The sequence below is a fragment of the Phoca vitulina genome, unplaced genomic scaffold, assembly GCF_004348235.1.
Source record: "Phoca vitulina isolate PV1807 unplaced genomic scaffold, GSC_HSeal_1.0 scaffold12, whole genome shotgun sequence".
Classification (NCBI taxonomy): Eukaryota; Metazoa; Chordata; class Mammalia; order Carnivora; family Phocidae; genus Phoca; species Phoca vitulina.
In genome coordinates this window covers 38,951,647-38,971,185 of record NW_022589715.1, presented here as the reverse complement: position 1 = coordinate 38,971,185, position 19,539 = coordinate 38,951,647, and the positions used below count along the sequence as shown (strand labels likewise).

The window sequence follows — 19,539 nt, the reverse complement described above, 5'->3', positions numbered from 1 at the left end:
TCAGGAAGGGAAATGGAGACGTATGGGAAGGCATTCTAGGTCTATCTATCTTTGTGTATGTTTGAAATTCTCCATCATTAAGTAGAGAGAAACACACACACACACACACACACAACATATCCCCAACAAGTATATAAGCATACATTCTTTTCAAAATTAGGTATGGTAAAATATCCCCCAGACTGAAGTAAAGAAAGCCTCAAATCTTATTTCTAGTTTTTGTTCTAGTTAGCATATTATTCTTTAATTGAAAGCTGGTACAACTGATAGTCACTGACTTTTTAAATTCCATTAGTTGTCCAAGTCTTGAAGTAAAACTTTACTTCATGATCTGTAGTCATGCATTTCAATTAAGCAAGATTAGACTACAATACTCAATATACCTTAGTAATACTTTCAATACTATGACTGTGTTTCAAAGTTGCTTCAGGTCAGACTATAAAGAAATTAAAAAGGATGCTTACAACACATTTTTAAAAAGTAATCTCTATGTACAACATGGGGTTTGAACTGAAGACTCCAAGATCAAGAGCTGCATGTTCTGCTGACTGATCCAGCCAAGTGCCCCCTTATAAAACATTTTTAACAAAATACTGTTTTGTTAAGTAGGGAGGCTGCCTACATGATAATCTTAGGTGAAAAAAAGAACCTGCACTGTATATAGACGTTGATCTGATGATGTCTAAAATATCTATTTGTGTGTAGAAACATTTTGGAAGCAAATTTTTTGAAACGTCAAAAGTGACTGCAGAAATTATTAGTGACCTTCATTTCTTCCTTTATATTTTTCCACATCTTGCAAATTTTCTAGAAAGCAATTTCCTTGTATAGTTAAAAAAAAAACCAATAACACACCACATTAAAACAAGTATTCAGGTCTATGATCCTAATATGAATTGCAAAACAACTGTGATGATGATGATGATGACAAAAATAATAATAATAAGCACTCAAATGCCTACCATTTACCAGGTATTCTACTAACAGCTTCATAAGTAGTAATGAATTCAGTCCTTGCAATATCCCTAACAAGGCACATACTATTATTGTTTCCACATTAACAGATGAAGAAACTCTTAACTGTGTAATTTTAACTAGTAGTAGAAAACATTTAAGTCTGAATTGTTTTCTTTATAATTCAATTCACAAAAAATACAGTAAAAAAGTTCCACAAGTACTTAAAGTAACACATCTCAGCAAGTTCACTGGCTGAATATCATCATTACTGTGCAGTGAACTTACATGGGGTCCCAGAATTTGGAATTAGGTTATCATGTGTAAAATTAGGAAAAGCCTAATGGTAATAAATATGATGAACCATCTGTAGAAGTAATTATCCTGTAAGCGTCAGACTATAAGCTCTCTCAGACCTATGTCTACCTCACCACTATATCCTCAGGGCCTGGTATAATATTTTACACATGGTAGATGCTTAATAAATATCTGGAAGGAAGGAAAGCAGGTGAAATAATCTAACACTGGGTAACTGAACAATTATGGAACTAATCTAATTCAAATAAATGTGACATGGGCATAATTTCAATAAAGTAAATCAGTATTAGCATAATCAAACCTATAACCCAAATAATTATCTGGGGGTCTTTAATTATTTCTAGGGTAAAATTGGGCTGGACTGGTTGGTAGGTATAGTGCTAAAATGGAGTACATGTATTGATGAAAGTAGCCATGAAGATCCTTAACTTGCTTTACACTGGCTACATGCTCACCTAAGAATCTTCCCACTATGTTACGACTTCCTATTTAAGTCTGTCTATAGTTAAAGAACAGGTTAACCAGGTAATATGACTTTTCTGTTCTATTGGGTAGATGGCTTTCTTTCCTAAAATAAATTAATAAACTGGTATCCCAGCTTCCTGTGATACTAATATGAAACAGTGCCTAAATGACTATCAAATCTGTTACTGCGCTCATAAAGTTGAGTTGTAAGATGTGCAAAGATAAGGACCAGACCCAGGAACATGGAAATGAACATATTACTCTGTGAAATCATACCTAGAGAGACATCTGTCCTCCTAGATATCTCCAGCAGGGGAAAATAAAGAATTGTAAAAAAACATAAAAAAATGTAAGCATAAATACAACTTCACATATTCATTTATCCTTTTCAATAAAAAAATACTGGGAATACCTTCAGAAAGTTCGCTAGTTCTGGATATTTGTTCCAACTCCCAGCCAAGATGTAATGATTCGTCCATACTTTGTTTCTGTGCCATTTCCAAGGTCATATTTTCTTCCATTAATTCTTCGATTTTTTTTCTATCCATATCACGTTCCTTTTTTATTGTGAGGGAGTAGGAAGAGAAATGAAAGCTAACAAACCATGCAATTTCAAGCTAAATACTCTATTACTTATAATTTTTATTTATCAGAAACTGAATAATATGAGGATAAATTTTGAGTTCCTTAAAATTTTCACAGTTTGAAGGTGATAATCAGTTATAATTATTCATACTGGTCACTATATTGATCAGGTGTCTGATATCCTTTTTTTTTTTAATTTTAAGTAATCTCTACACCCAACATGGGACTCAACTCACAACCCCAAGATCAAGAGTCACTGACTGAGCCTGCCAGGCACCCCTGTCTGATATCCTTTTAAAGTGATCCTTGGGGGGCACCTGGGTGGCTCAGTTGGTTGAGCGATTGCCTTCAGCTCAGGTCATGATCCTGGAGTCCCGGGATCAAGTCCCACATCGGGCTCCCTGCTCAGCAGGGAGTCTGCTTCTCCCTCTGACCCTCCCCCCTCTCATGTGCTCTCTCTCTCTCATTCTCTCTCTCAAATAAAATCTTTAAAAAAAAAAATTAAGTGATCCTTGGGGACACTGAAAACTCCTTCATATATTTCAATATATATAGTAAATGATTTCTGACCCAATGCTAAATTTTAGCAAATAGTTTTTTTTAATTTTAAAAAAGATTTTATTTATTTATAGGAGAGAGAGAGAGAGAGAGAGAGAGAGAGAGCAGGAGCGGGAGGAGGGGTAGAGGGAGAGGGAAGAGGGAGCCTGATGTGGGGCTTAATCCCAGGACCTGGGGAGCATGACCTTAACCAACTGAGCCACCCAGGCATTCCTAGCAAATAGTTTTATTTCTATATTTTATTTTATTTAAAAAATTTTTAAGATTTTATTTATTTATTTGTCAGAGAGAGAGAGAGTGAGCACAAGCAGGGGGAGCGGCAGGCAGAGGGAGAAGCAGGCTGCCTGCCAAGCAAGGAGCCCCATCCCAGGACCCTGGGATCATGACCTGAGCAGAAGGCAGATGCTTAACTGACTGAGCCACCCAGGCATCTCTATTTCTGTATTTTAAAGGCATATTTGCACAATAGCTTATCAGGGTTTTTTCAAAGCAGAAGACAAAATTAATCATTAATACCACTCTGTAACAAAAGCAGAAATTTATATACTCCTGTTTTTATAAAGAATTGGAAGCATCTAATTTATTTAGCCACCTCTTCTCTGTTAAAGCTACAGGAGCTAGTTGTTATTGTCATTATGGGGAAATAAGATGAATCTGAGAGATTTCCTATGAAGCCATGCAACTGTTCAACCTTACATTACTTACCATTTCCATATCATGCAGTTTAGCCTTTAGTTGTAAATTCTCTTTTTCTAATTCATGTAATTTATCAGAACGAGCTCTAGTTCCTTCTAATTGATCTTCCAACATGGTTTTTGTTTCTAATAAAACTTGATTGTCTTCTTTTAATTCCTATGAAAATTTCAAATAGGCTTTATCACAAATATGTTAATATCTGTTAATTTTTCAAAGCTCTGAAACATAAAAAATCTTTATTGTAAATAAGACATTAAGCTGTCTTTATCAAACGTTCTTTATGCAAGAGTAAAAGCAACTGAGTAACAGAGATACAGTTGATGTTTTCCTGGTTTCATTTTTTTTTCCCCTCAGAATTTAAGCTATTATGCAAAGTACTTATGCTAGGATGAGTAACACTACTACAGTTTCACATAAAATTGTCAGGGTATATTTAAATTTCTTAGTCACAAGGATAAGGAACTAAGTATAACTAGTCTTTCTGATATTTAAGACACAAATCTCCACAGAATCAGGGCTAATTCTTTTTTTTTTTTTTTTGCTGCAATAGATCTCTCTACTTAAACTATAACTTGAAAGTGAAGCGTTGGGTTTTTTAGTAGAATACCAATACTTGAGCTAAGACTCACATAGATCATAAACTAAGGCTCCTATCAATAAATATTTTATATCAGCATCTTGAGAAAATGCTTAAAATCCACACATATGTTTTGAAGACATGTGCTCACAAATCTGTCTTGCTAAACTACATGTCTGTGGTTTATAAAGTCAAAAGAAAGTATATTAAAACAGTGGCATTTATAAGGATCTCTTAACAGTGCCATGCATATACCGTTTAAACAAATGGCAAAGAATTAATAAGCACCTTGTCTTTGCTATCTACTGGGTCTATTTTCGGGTAACTTTCAAGATAAAATGCTCTCACTATCTCTTATAGTGTTTTCACTTCTTGATTTTGCATACTCCTTCCTTCTTATCACCATACTGAAACTGATAATACTCTCCTCTGTTTGCAGAAATGAAGAAATTAACTGAGAAAGAAAAACAGAATGTAGAAGCAAGGATCGTCAAATTCTTGCTGTCAAATTCATGTAACACTGACTGCAACCATTAAGTAAGAAAAGCTGTCTTTTCTACACACACACACACACACACACACACACACACACACGGGGAGAGGGAGAGAGAGTGCCTTCTTAATCCTAGTTTAGTATTCTGAGTTGAGACCAATGATCAGAAACATGCTTTGCTTTCACTTCTAGAAACAAGTTTGAAATTAGTATATATTTTGACAACGTGGGAAGGACTTCAAGTCTTCCTCACCTAAATAAAAGATGAAAGAACTCCAAACAGTTCAATAAAATTAATAATGTCCAGAGATCCCTTTTTACAAGTATAAGCAATATGCTGATCTACCATAAAATAAGCACTTAAAGTATTTATAATTTGTTCAACATTTCAAAAGTTCCTTAAATTTATTATGTGCATTTTACATGCATTTTGAAAAACCTAACTTTTTAAACAAAATAATTATGAATAGCTTAAATTATGCAACATACCTCAACTCTTGCCTTATAAAATTCAATATCATGTAGTCTTTCTTTATATCTGCTGACTTCACTTTCAAGCTTATCCACTCTGATAGCTTTTTCTCGAAGTGCATCTAATTCATCTCGGTACATTCTAGCAGAACGAGCATCCGAAAGCAAATTCATGTTCTAAATATAAATACATATTAATATTTTCAATATTATTTTCTATTTTCAAATTGATAATCTCTGGTTGCACAACTCAATGAATTTTCTAAAAAAACCCCAATGAATTGTATCCTTTAAAAGTGTGAATTTCACAGTATGTAAACTATACCTCAATTAAGCTGTTTTTTTTAAGATGGAGAGATATAAGGAAGCTACTGATGATGGCCGGTACTGACGACTGCTACACCTTGACCAGGGGCTGCACTGCCACCCTGGGCAACTTCTGAGGCCATTTCCAAGACCTACAGCTATCTCACCCCTGACCTCTGGAAAGAGGCTGTGTTCACCAAGTCTCCCTATCAGGAATTCACTGACCATTCTGTAAAGACCCACACCAGAGTCTCCGGGCAGAGGACCCAGGCTCCAGCTGTGTGGCTACCACATGTGAAAAACATTAAGTGGATTAAAGCCTGTTAAAAAAATAAAAAAAAGAAATGGGGAGATATATGAAGTCTTTTTTTAAAAAATCAAGAATACAAATTATTTTAAAATATGTTTTATATGCAAATACAAACATGCTTACATACAAATTTTTAAATAATGATCACTATTTAGGAATGTAAAAACTACTCAGGATATTTTTAAATAAGTTAACCTCTAGTTAACATAACCATCTGAAATTAATTAAAGGTGCAAAACTTTAAAATACAGTATAGTGAAAACACAGAAGAAGCAAACTGTATTACTAAAGTTGATCATTAGTTACTTTAGAGAAATTATGTTTTTATCCAGATACGTTGTAACATACCAAAATCCTGCTGAGTTTTTCTAAACTTCCAAGTGAGTATTAGTTGCAAGTGATTAGTGCTTATCTTAATAACATTTTAGACAAATATCAAAAATTCAATCTTTAAAAGCTCTCTTGTAATCCTTTAGAACTAGTTATCAAAGTATGACCCAGGGACATCTGTGGGTCCCTGAAACCCTTTCAGGGAGTTCATGAGGTCAAAACCATTTTCATAATAACACTAAAACATTGTTTTTTTCATTCTCATATCTCATGAGGGTGCAGTGGAGTTTTCCAGAGGCTACATGGCATGTGATATCTTAACAGACTGAATGCAGAAACAGATATGAGAATTCAGTAGTCTTTAATTAAGCTAGGCATTAAAGACATTTGCAAAAATGATTTTAAAAAAAAAGAGACTGGCAAAAATGTAGAAGAGTAGCATTCTAATATTTTTTGGAAAATAATGGTAATAAGCATACAATTTTTATGTTAACATGGAATAGGTTGAGTATTATTTTTAAATAAATATTTTTTAAATTCTAAGTTTTAATTTCAAATACAGAAAATACCAGTAGATCTAATCCTCATTAATTTTTAAATAGCAGAAAAGAGCCTTGACACCAAAGAGATTGAGAACCACTGTTTTACAGGGAGCACAAATACAAAAAACCATGCTCCCAAGAAGCAGCAGAATAGCAGTCAGAGCATATCTAGAAATGAAGATTATGATTCCCAGTATCATTCATCTGAAAAGGTCCCAGTTTAGGATTCTGCAAGTGGCATATTCCCTGAATTTAAAATAGCAAGTTAGGGAAAGTAAGGAGAAGAAATAATTGTTTAGCCTTACCACAATCCTTACCATTTATGGGTAAAAGAAGACTTCATGCCTACCTCCAAATAAAAATGAAACATTACAAACATTAAAAGAAGTGAATTCTTAAACAATCTTGGCTCAAGATGAAAAAAAACCCACAAAGCTTTAGGAAAATAAAAGTAACTTTTAAAAGGTAAAAAGTTTTGATCTTAATACTTAAAAGGAAAAGAGTAAAAAATTAAAAAGCATTCTGTCATCTGTAAGTTAACATAAAGCATTATCAGAGACTAAAGACTTAGGGAGATACACATAAAGCAGCACAGTTTACAGTAGAGGTATTCCAGCTTCCCAGCCCACAGAAGCCAAATACATAAAAAGAGAAATTTGGAACTACCTCAGTCCTAAAAGGCTCCTTTGAATTCTGGGAAAGTTTGAATATCACTGATATAGAAAAAGTAAAGTCCAAAGACGATTTCCAGGGCTCTGGCATTTTTGAACAGAAAAACACTGAAAAAGTCATCTTTAAGCCTCAGTAACCTCATAAAACATTAAGGTAAAGGATATAAATTTTAAGCAGAAAAATCAATTTCCAATTACTTACTGGTCCCATATAATAAAAGTTTCAGGTACAAACCTCTTGTTGCAGCCTTTTTAGTTCTATTTCCATTTGCTCAAGTTCTTGTTTACAGTCCAACAACTGTTCAGTCTTTTCCTCCCTTAGATGAAAATTTATTAAATAATCAGTTTACTGTTTTTGAAAACCATGATCATCATCTGCATTAATACAAATGTATTATCATTACTGAATATCTAGTTGAAAATCCTATTAGCCATACGCTAACCCAGGGGAAAAAGACAAAGAAATGGATATTAGGAATGTATATGATTACATGTCATCAATCAGATTCCTCCTTAAAATTCCCCAAAGGCTAATAACCTCAATGACTGACATCCTCTAAGTTCATAAAGTAGTTTCTCTCTCTTCATTTTTCTTGCCATCACCCCTTCTCACTCTCCTTTTTGTCTTTCTCCCTCTCAAAGACAAATACACTGGAAGCGTTTTTAAGCAAGGCACTACTATCTGGGTCTAAGTCTTAAAGGATCTCCAACTATTTTCAACATTTACAGTGGCCTAAAGGTAAGTATACACTGCTATACAGACACACAAAATCTTTATATCCCTATTGGTTTCTTCCCTGTAGTCTATAAACATCTTCAAATTTCTCCTATTCTTTTTCTTCTTCTTACACTCACTACTTTACTTCTCCCATTTTCTAACTCCCTTTCAGAGCCAAGCTGCTCAAACTCAAGTTTCCATTCACTAATTCTACTTTTCCACCTTCTGTTCTTTAATAAAAAACGGTAAATGTTCATTGTATAAAACAATCCATTGCTGACATTTCATCATACCTGTACTTTCTTTTCGAGGATCATAATTTTTAATGAAGAAATATAGTCCCTTTCTGAACTCCATTTTTCACTGTAATGAATGTTTTGGTAAATAAACCTCAGTATACATAAAACACGGTATGTTTAGGGGCACTTGGCTGGCTGAGTTGAAAGAGCATGTGATGCTTGAACTCAGGGTCATCATGAGTTCAAGTCCCATTCTGGGTGTAATTTACTTAAAAAAAAAACACACACAAAAACAAAAACAAAAAAACCCATCCCACCCTCCCTTCAAAAAACCTGTTTCAGGCCAGATTTATAAAAGTACATTACATGTTTAAAGGTTCTAGATATAAACCATCAAACAACCCTCCAGAAAGGTCATTACCAATTTATAACGCAAACAGCAGTAGATATAAGTGCCTATATGAAAAACAATTTAATAACTGAAAAATGCTGTGTTACTATTCTAATTTGCATTTGTTTGAATACTAAGACAACCTGGAAGAAATGGGTAGATTCCTAGAAATACATAAACTACCAAAACTGAAACAGGAAGAAATAGAAAACTTGAACAGACTGATAACCAGCAAAGAGATTGAATTAGTAATCAAAAAATTCCCAACAAACAAAAGTCCAGGGCCAGATGGTTTCATAGGCAAATCTACCAAACATTTACAGAAGAGTTAATACGCATTCTTCTCAAACTATTCCAAAAAATGGAAAAGGAAGGAAAACCCCCAAATTCATTCCACGAGGCCAGCATTACCCTGATACCAAAACCAGATAAAGAATCCACTAAAAAGGGGCGCCTGGGTGGCTCAGTCGTTAAGCGTCTGCCTTCAGCTCAGGTCATGATCCCGGGGTCCTGGGATCGAGCCCCGCATTGGGCTCCCTGCTCAGCAGGAAGCCTGCTTCTCCCTCTCCCACTCCTCCTGCTTGTGTTCCCTCTCTCGCTGTCTCTATCAAATAAATAAAATCTTAAAAAAAAAAAAAGAATCCACTAAAAAAAAAGAACTACATGCCAATATATCCTTGATGAACATGGATGCAAAAATTCTCAAAAAAAGATACTAGCAAACTGAATCCAGTGATACATTAAAAGAACCATTCACCACAGTCAAGTTGGATTTATTCCTTGCAACCCTCAACATAATAAAAACCTTTTATGAAAAACCCAGTGAACAACATGCTCAATGGGGAAAAACTGAGAGCTTTTCCTCTCATCTCAGGGATGTCCACACGCACCACTGTTATTTAACATAGTACGGAAGTCCTAGCCACAGCAATCAGAAAACAAAAATAAATAAAAGGCATCCAAATAGCAAGGAAGAAGTCAAACTTTCACTATTTGTAGATAATATGATACTCTATAGAGAAACCCAAAAGACTCCACCAAAAAACTGCTAGAACTGATACATGAATTCAATCAAGTCACAGGATACAAAATCAACATAAAGATTATGTTAATTTCTATACACCAATAATTTACAACTGCACCAAAAATAATAAGATCTCTGGGAATAAACCTAATCAAAGAGGTGAAAGACCCATACTCTGAAGATTATAAAACACTGATGAAAGAAATTGAAATTGACACAAAGAAATGGAAAGACATTCCATGTTCATGGATTGGAAAGACAAATATTATTAAAATGTCTGTTCTATCAAATCCCTCTAACCATTTAATGCAATCCCTATCAAAATACCAACAGCAGTTTTCACACAATTAGAACAAAAAATCCTAAAATTTGTATGGAACCACAAAAGACCCTGAATAACCAAAGCAACACTGAAAAAGAAAAGCAAAGCTGGGGACACCTGGGTGGCTCAGTCAGTTAAGCGTCTGCCTTCGGCTCAGGTCATGATCCCAGGGGCCTGGGATCGAGTCCCACATCAGGCTCCTTGCTCAGTGGGGAGCCTGCTTCTCCCTCTGCTTGTGCTCTCTCTCTGACAAATAAATAAATAAAATCTTTAAAAAGAAAAGCAAAGCTGGAGGCATCACAATTCCGGACTTCAAGTTACAGTACAAAGGTCTAGTGATCAAAACAGTATGGTACTGGCACAAAAATTGACACGTAGGTCAGTGGAACAGAATAGAAAACCCAGAAATGAACCCACAACTATACGGTCAATTAATCTTCAACAAAGCAGGAAAGAATATCCAATGGAAAAAAGACAAGTCTCTTCAACAAATGGTGTTAAGAAACTGGACAGTGACCTGCAAAAGAATGAAACTGGACCACTTTCTTATACAAACACAAAAATCAATTCAAAATGGATTAAAGACCTAAGTGTGAGACCTGAAACCATAAAAATCCTAGAGGAGAACACAGGCAGTAACCTCTTTGACACTGGCTGTAGCAACTTCTTTCTAGGTATGTCTCCTGAGGCAAGGGAGACAAAAGCAAAAATCAACTATTGGGACTTCTTCAAAATAAAAAGCTTCTGCACAGTGAAGGAAACAATCAACAAAACTAAAAGGCAACCTACAGAATGGGAGAAGATATTTGCAACTGACGTATCTGATAAAGGGTTAGTATCCAAAATCTATAAAGAACTTATAAAACTCAACACCCAAAAAATGAATAATCCAATTTAAAAATGTGCAGAAGACATGAATAGACATTTTTCCAAAGACATACAGATGGCCAACAGACACAGGAAAAGATGCTCAACATCACTCATCATCAGGGAAAACAAATCAAAACTACAAGGAGATTATCACCTCACACCGGTCACAATGGCTAAAATCAAAAGCACAAGAAACAACAGGTGTTGGCAAGGATGTGGAGAAAGGGGAACCCTCTTGCACTGCTGGTGAGAATGGAAACTGGTGTGGCCACTCAGGAAAACAGCATGGAGGTTCCTCAAAAAAGTTAAAAATAGAACCACCCTCCGATCCAGCGATTAGAGTACTAGGTATTTACCCAAAGAATACAAAAATACTAATTCAAAGAGATACATGCACCCCGATGTTTATAGGGCCTTATCTACAATAGCCAAACTATGGAAACAGTCCAAATGTCCACTGACTGACAAATGGATAAAGAAGATGTGGAGTGTACATACACAACGTAGTATTACTCAGCCATAAAAAGGATGAAATCTTGTCATTTGCAACAAGATGGATAGAACCAGAGAGTATTATACTAAGTGAAATAAGTCACTCATGTGTGCCTGGGTGGCTCAGTCGGTTAAGCGTCTGCCTTTGGCTCAGGTCATGATCCTGGGGTCCTGGGATTGAGTCCTGCATCGGGATCCCTGCTCCACGGGGAGCCTGCTTCTCCCTCTGCCTGCCTTCTCTCTCTCTGTCTCTCATGAATAAATAAATAAAATCTTGAAAAAAAAGAAATAAGTCACTCATATGTGGAATTTAAGAAACAAAACAAAACAAATGAGCAAAGGGCGGAAAAAAGAGAGAGGCAAACCAAGAAACAGATTCTTTTTTTTTGAAAATTTCTTTTTTTTTAAAAGATTTTATTTATTTATTTATTTATTTGAGAGAGAGAGAGAGAGAAACAGCATGAGAGGGGAGAGGGTCAGAGGGAGAAGCAGGGAGCCGGGAGCCTGATGTGGGACTCGATCCCAGGACTCCGGGATCATGACCTGAGCCGAAGGCAGTCGCTTAACCAACTGAGCCACCCAGGCGCCCAAGAAACAGATTCTTAACTATAGAGAGCAAACTGATGGTTACCAGAGGGGAGGTGGGTGGGCAATGGGTGAAATAGGTGATGGGGATTAAGGAGTGCACTTCTTGGGGTGCCTGGGTGGCTCAGTCGGTTAAACATCTGCCTTCGGCTCAGGTCATGATCCCAGGGTCCTGGGATAGGGTCCTGGGATCGAGCCCCGCATTGCACTCCCTGCTCAGCGGGAGGCCTGCTTCTCCCTCTCCCACTCCCCCTACTTGTGTTCCCTCTCTCGCTGTCTCACTCTCTGTCAAATAAATAAGTAAAATCTTAAAAAAAAAAAAAAAAGGAGTGTACTTCTTGTGATGAGCACCAGGTGATATATGGAAGTGTTGAATTACTATATTATACACCTGAAACTAATATAACACTGTATATCAACTAAATGGAATTTAAATAAAAACATTTTTAAAAAGCTATTACCTTTTATGATTTATAAGATATTTCTTATAAATATTTCTTTATAGATTATTGAATGCTTTTTTAAAAAATTAAAAACAAATTTTATTTTCTATTATGGTTACATATGTTTAACATAAAATTGCAATTTTAATCATTTTAAATGACATTTTAGTGTCAAACTACATTTACACTGTTGTTAAACTATCACTACTACCTATTCCCAAATCTTTTTCTTTTTTCATCACCCCAAACAGCAATTCTGTTTTCATTAAGCAATAACTCTGGAATTCCACTATACCCCCAGCTCCTACCTCTAATCTATTAATCTCTGAATTTGCCTATTAAAGATATTTAAATGGAATCATAAAATATTTGTCCTTTGTATCTGGCTTATCTCAGTTAGCAAATTGTCTTTAGGGCTCATTCATGTTATAGCAGGTATTAGAATTTCATCATTTTTATGGCTAAAGAATATTCCATTGTATATTTACATCACATTTTATTTAACAACCTATTCACGGACACTTGGGTTGTTTCCACCTTTTGGCTATTGGGAGTAATGCTGCAATGAACAATGGCATACAAGTATCTGTTTTGAGTCCATTTTCAATTTTGGGGGGATATACCTAGATGAGGAAATGCTAGGTCATAGGAAAATTATATGTTTAAGTTTTTGAAGAACATTCAAATATTTTTATTTACATATTTACATGTTTACATATTTAACATCTTTTATACAAATAGAGGAACCACTTCTTTTATAAATACTTCTTTTGCTTTTGGGCAAAGCTTTTCCCTACCTAGAGAACAAATATACACTCATCTGTATTTCTTTTTGGTTCTTTCGTCATTATTTTATTTTTTACATTTAACTCTTTAATCCATCTGAAGTTCACTGTGGTGTACGTAAAGTATGAGTTTAAGTAATTTTTCCAGAAGAGTTATCCATGAGTTCCAGTCTCATTAGTAAATAATTCCTTTATGCATCCATTTGACCATTCTACCCACAACAGTGAGGCTTCCATCCATACCTCCCTACTAATACTGTTTTTCACAGAGTCATTTACCTCCTTACTAATGAACCCAATGGATTCTTTTTGGACCTTTTGAAGAATTTAAAATAATTAAATAATTTCTTCTTGATACTCTCTCCGTTGGCTTCCATGACTTCACATTCGAAGGTTCTTCTACTCCTCCTCTACAGATTAATTCTCTGACCCATATGCTGATTTCATGTTTTGTGCCCATCTTTTGGCTAACAATTATTAAGCTCTTATTATCTGTGGTAGGCACATGTGCTAAGCCCTTTATACTTAACCAAGCACTTAATCCCCACAAGAGCCTCTAAAGAAATAGTAGCAATGATAGCAGCTTACATTTATTAAGCACTTATGTATTATGTTCACTTTAGATATTTGCCTCACACAACAACACTACAGTAGGCACTTATTATTTCTACTTAATGGGCTAAGCAAGCTGAGAGCCTCAGAGAGATTAAGTAATTTGGCAATGGTCACTCAGTTAAGGAGTGTTGAGCCAGGATTCATACTCAGGCAGAATGCCTCCAAAGCTCATGCTCTTGGGTTATCTGCTGTATCTCTCTAGAGTACATATTAGTATAACTCTCATTTTATGTATGAAGAAACTAACATGGCTAATAAATGGTGAAGTCTGCCCCAACCACTTACACAGCTTTTTTAATGTTTGTATTCTTCAGGGTACATCCTTTTCATTCTTCATGTTCTCCCTGGGTTGTCTTATCTACTTCCAAGATTTCAAATACTATTTATATGCTGTTATTATTCTGCATTAGTATGCAGAATATTCCACATCTCTATTCCACGCCATGGAGCAAACAGTTAATTACTCAATGATCATCTCCACAGAGATATCTCAAAGGTACCTCAAATTAAATACGTCAAAAACTAAACTTGTCTTTTACTTTAATATTACTCATTTCTTTTATATTCCCTGTTGGAGTGAATGGCATCATCATCTAAATAGACACTGATTATAAAAAAAAAACTAGGAATTATACCCAAGACCCTGCCTTCTCCTTTACTTCTCCAACCTCATTTTTATAACCTTACATCAGGCCCATACCATTTCTTGTCTGGACTGTCCTTCAATCTACCATCACAATGCCATCAGAATTTATTTTTTCAATGTGAACATTCACATTGTCAACCACTAGGCTAGCATTTTTTCATTAAAACATAAAACAGATCTTGTTACTCTCCTATTCAAAATATCTTCAATTGGTTCCCACCGTTTAAAGTCCTAACTTCTGAGTACTGCATACAAGACCTTTATGTATCCACACCATCATTTTCAACTTCATTTCTTATGATGCCTGTCCTTATAGCCTACTGAACTTGTAGTTCCTTCTGCTTAGAATACCCAATTGAGCCTTTTCAACCTAGTAAATGCTTGACATTAGCTGAAAGGTAACCATCTCTATGAAATCTTCCTGACACCACCTCCTTTTTCTCTTCCAAGTCAGAAATGTCCAAAACTCCTGTGGGTTTCAACTGCAGAGTTTCACCTATCTGTTTAAAAGTTTATCTCACAACTCAATTTTAAAATGGGCAAAGGATCTGAATAGACATTTCTCCAAAGAAGATATACAAAAATGACCAACAGCACATGAAAAGATGCTCTCAATATTACTAGTCATCAGGAAAATGCAAGTCAAAACCACAATGAGATATCTCTTCACACCCAATGGAATGCCTATAATCAAAAAGGTGTATAATATACAAGTACTGATGATGATACAGAGAAACTGGAGCCCTCATACATTGCTGGTGGAGATGTAAAAAGGTGCAGCCAAATAGTTTGACAGTTACTCAGAAGGTTAAACATAGCACTACCATAGGATCCAGCATTTCCACTCCTCAGTATATACCCAAGAAAAGTGAAAACACATGTCCATACAAAAAACATGCACATCAATGTTCATAAGAGTATTATTCATAATAGCCAAAAAGTGGAAACAATCCAAATATCTATCACCTCATAAATGGGTAACCTAAAGGTGGCATATCCATATAATGGAGTATTATTCAATGTAAAAAGGAATAACATACTGATACATGCTACAACATGGTTGAATTTTGACAACATTATGCTAAGTCAAAGAAGCCAGTCACAAAAGGTCATACAATGTATGATTCCATTTATATGAAATGTTCAGAATAAAAAATCCAAGGAAACACAAAGTATATTAATGGTTTCCAGGAGCCAAAGGCAAAGAGGGTGGGGGATGACTGCTAATGGGTATGGGGTTTCTTTTTGGGGTTATGAAAATGTCTTGAAATTAGTATGTGACGGTTTCACAACTCTATGAATATACTAAAAGTCATTGAATTACATTTTTAAAGGATGAATTTTCTTTTTTTTATTAACATATAATGTATTATTTGTTTCAGGGGTACAGCTCTGTGATTCATCAGTCTTACACAATTCACAGCACTCACCATAGTACATACCCTCCCCAGTATCCATCACCCAGCCACCCCATCCCTCCCAACCCCCCTCCACTCCAGCAACCCTCAGTTTGTTTCCTGAGATTAAGAGTCTCTTATGGCTTGTCTCCCTCTCGGGTTTCATCTTGTTTAAAGGATGAATTTTCTGATACATAAATGATCTCAACAAAGCTATTATTAAAAAAAAAGAATTAATAATTTGTATGAAAGAAAAACTTTGAAAATATAGGATCCATGGAGGCAGAGAGAATTATTAAAGGAAGTCTTTGATAGTGTACTAACTACTGCATAAAAGTGAAATTTATAAGAAACTGATTCTTCCATCAAACTACAAATTAGGTGAGAATGGAAACTGGTACAGCCACTCTGGAAAACAGTTTGGAGGTTCCTCAGAAAGTTAAAAACCCAGCAATTACACTACTAGGTATTTACCCAAAGTATACAAAAATACAATTTGAAGGGATACCTGTACCCTGATGTTTACAGCAGCATTATCAACAACAGCCAAACTATGGGGGCGCTTGGTGGCTCAGTTGGTTAAGCATCTGCCTTTGGCTCAGATCATGACCACAGGGTCCTAGAATCAAGCCCTGAATTGGGCTCCCTGCTCAGGGGGGAGCCTACTTCTCCCTCTCCCTCTGCCCCTCCCCCTGCTTGTACATGCGCGCGTTCTCTCTCCGTCAAATAAATAAAATCTTTAAAAAACAACAACAACGAAAACAATAGCCAAACTATGGAAAGAGCCCAAATGTCCATCCATGATGAATAGATAAAGAAGATGTGGTGTGTATATACACAATGGAGTATTACTTAGCCATCAAAAAGAATGAAATCTTGCCATTTGCAGTGACGTGCTAGAGTGTATTATGCTAAGCGAAATAAGTCAGTCACAGAAAGAAAAATACCATATGATTTCACTCATATGTGGAAGAAACAAAACAGATGAACATATGGGAAAGAAAAAAAAAAGAAAAAAAGAGAGGGAAGCAAACCATAAGAGACTCTTAAACAATAGAGAACAAACTGAGGGTTGATGGAGGGGAGGTGGGTGAGGGACGGGCTAAACGGTGATGGGTATATAAAGGAAGGCACTTGTTATGATGAGCAGTGGGTGTTGCATGTAAGTGATGAATCACTAAATTCTACTCCTGAAACCAATACTACACTATATGTTAACTAACAAGAATTTAAATAAAAATTTGAAAAGAAAAAAAAAACAAATTGCAAATTATATTTTTACTCTGCATGTCAATAAACTAAAAGCAATTATAATGCACCATCTGTAAGTAAGTATGCTACTAGTTAATCTGCATGTTCTCATTATAATTATTTATTTCCATTACATATAAGACAACCTAAACTATTTTTAACCACCATGATTTCCATACTTCATTATTTTGGAAAGATCTGTCCCAACAAAAAGACTTAGAGCAAATGTTAATAAAAGAAATCTGTGAAGAAACACATTTTCAAAGGACAAAAAGATGGTATTTGATGAAATGTTAGCTATTGGGAATACTTGCTATATCTGGCATATTTACTTATTCATTAATAATATTCACTTATATTTTCCAGTAAGCATATGAGAAACCAAATTTTATCAATATCTCTAAGTTGTTTGGGATTTTAATACACTCCATGGCCAAGTAAATTTCATTTAAAAATCAAATTCTAATAGAGTGCAAAATGTTAAATGAATTCACAACCATCATTACAGTTCTAATTGCATGCTTTATCTAAAGACTGGAGAAGATTGTGCTAAATTATATGGCACGAACTAGTGTTCACTGTTTAGGCTATCCATTAACTGCCAGTCAAACTAATAACAGCAATCTCTTCCCTAATTTTCCTGGTGCAGCTGTTTATAGAATATCCTGGGCGTGTTCACTTCAATAGATACATAATAGTGCAGACATCCACAATGAAAGCTCTATTTTTTTTGTTTTCAAATTTTCCTATAGACTGTATATTTTTTCTACCTTGCATATTCAATCACTTTCTTAAACTAACTGCTTTAAATAATCAGTAAATAAACGTAATTGTTATATTGTGGCTTTAAATTTTAAATCTATACTCTGAAGCCCAAATTCCAGGAAAACAAACCAAAAAGAAAAAAAAAAAGAAAAAAGCCCCAAACATAAAAATCCTTTGTTCTTTTTAAAGTACAAAATAAAAAATCTCCAGCAGAGACTGGTTATGTCTTTACATGTGATTCACCAAAGAATGCCTATGTGACATTTACACTGACATTTCTCAAATGATCTTTGAAAGTTAAATAAATATAATTTCATCAGCACTAACCAATCTGAATATTTACCATGTCTAAGTACATGACTCAGGCATTTCAAACACTCAACACACAAAATACACACACAAAATTATTTTCTGTAATACTGTATGCCAATAATTCAGTCTTTTATAATATTAATTTTTAAAGAGTTAAACTTATTGACCGAATCAGTGGTTGCCAGTATTTTGGATTTCAAAGAATATAAAATTTAAAAAAATTAGGGAGACCCCAATTTGCCAAGGAAGAAAAATATTTTATAAAAGAAAGATCATTGTAATATAAGAAAGGTAGGAAGTACATAAATTCAGAATAAAGGACAATCTTTAAATTGATAAGATCTAGGATTAGGAAAACTTTATGCCAGTCTCCTTATTTTTCTCGTTTTGACAAATACTAGTGAAAACTCTGACACAAGCTAGCAGTTGGAACAACTGATCTATATTCCATAAGCTGAAAAAACATTTTTAGGTCACCTTTGCGACCGTGTAAACTCAATAAGCCTTGAAAATCACCAACTTACAATTCCTGCCTAAGCCTTCTTATTTTTGCCTTAGCATCTGCCAGTTCCACTGACAGATGCTGTCGACTTTCTGTTCGCTTCATGCCTGGAGAACCACAGGGTGACTGCGCAGATGAAGAGGCATGGGGTAAAAAATGAAGACCATCCCGTTCTTCAGAGAGTTCTATGATAGTCTAAGGAAATAGAGAAATAAACACAGAATCACTGTTAGTATTCTCCATATCAGAGAACTAAACACATCAACACTATTCACTAAGTCTAAGTACTATCCTATAATATCAAAAACAATTCACTGGTCAAATAGATTTTAACTTTGTGATAGCTCTCTTTTTAAAAAGTTTCATGCAACAGTTCATGTATTAGCTATTTACTAGATAACACTAGAACAAGACTTAATACTTTTTTCCCTTCCTAATTTTTTAATAAAGGAAATCAATTGTGGTAAAATAACTACACTAGAAAGCAACTGTTAGAAAGGCGTAAAAGACCTGTTGACATAGGAAAGAAATCAACCCAAGAGCAATATGTCTACAACTATGCTGTCCAATATGGTAGCCAGTAGCACAAGTGGCTATTTAATTACAAATTTTTTTAAAGATTTTATTTATTTATCTATCTATCTATCTATTTAGGAGAGAGAGAGAGAGAGAGAGAGAGAGAGAGAGAGAGAAAACACGAGCAGGGCAAAGGGGCAGAGGCAGAGGGAGAAGCAGACTCCCTGCTAAGCAAAGAGCCCGATGCTGGGCTCGATCCCAGGACCCTGGGATCAGGACCTGAGATGAAGGCAGATGCTTAACTGACAGCCACCCAGGTGTCCCTAATTACAAATTAAAAAGGTTAAAAATACAGTTCCTTAGTCACACTAGCCATATTTTAAGTATATA

General features: G+C 35.2%; 1 protein-coding gene across 4 annotated transcripts in view; it reads right to left on the bottom strand.

Annotated features, from left to right (window-relative positions):
• CCDC88A (coiled-coil domain containing 88A) overlaps positions 1–19,539 on the bottom strand; it is a 122,892-nt gene that overhangs the window by 48,978 nt on the left and 54,375 nt on the right. For all 4 annotated transcript variants that reach the window (XM_032410959.1, XM_032410960.1, XM_032410961.1 and 1 more), the window contains exons 8-12: positions 18,656–18,828; positions 7,512–7,593; positions 5,136–5,294; positions 3,586–3,732; positions 2,150–2,294 (exon numbers count right to left, since the gene is read on the bottom strand). In XM_032410959.1, the coding sequence (XP_032266850.1) occupies positions 2,150–2,294; positions 3,586–3,732; positions 5,136–5,294; positions 7,512–7,593; positions 18,656–18,828 (706 nt within the window). The remainder of the gene's footprint in view (positions 1–2,149; positions 2,295–3,585; positions 3,733–5,135; positions 5,295–7,511; positions 7,594–18,655; positions 18,829–19,539) is intronic.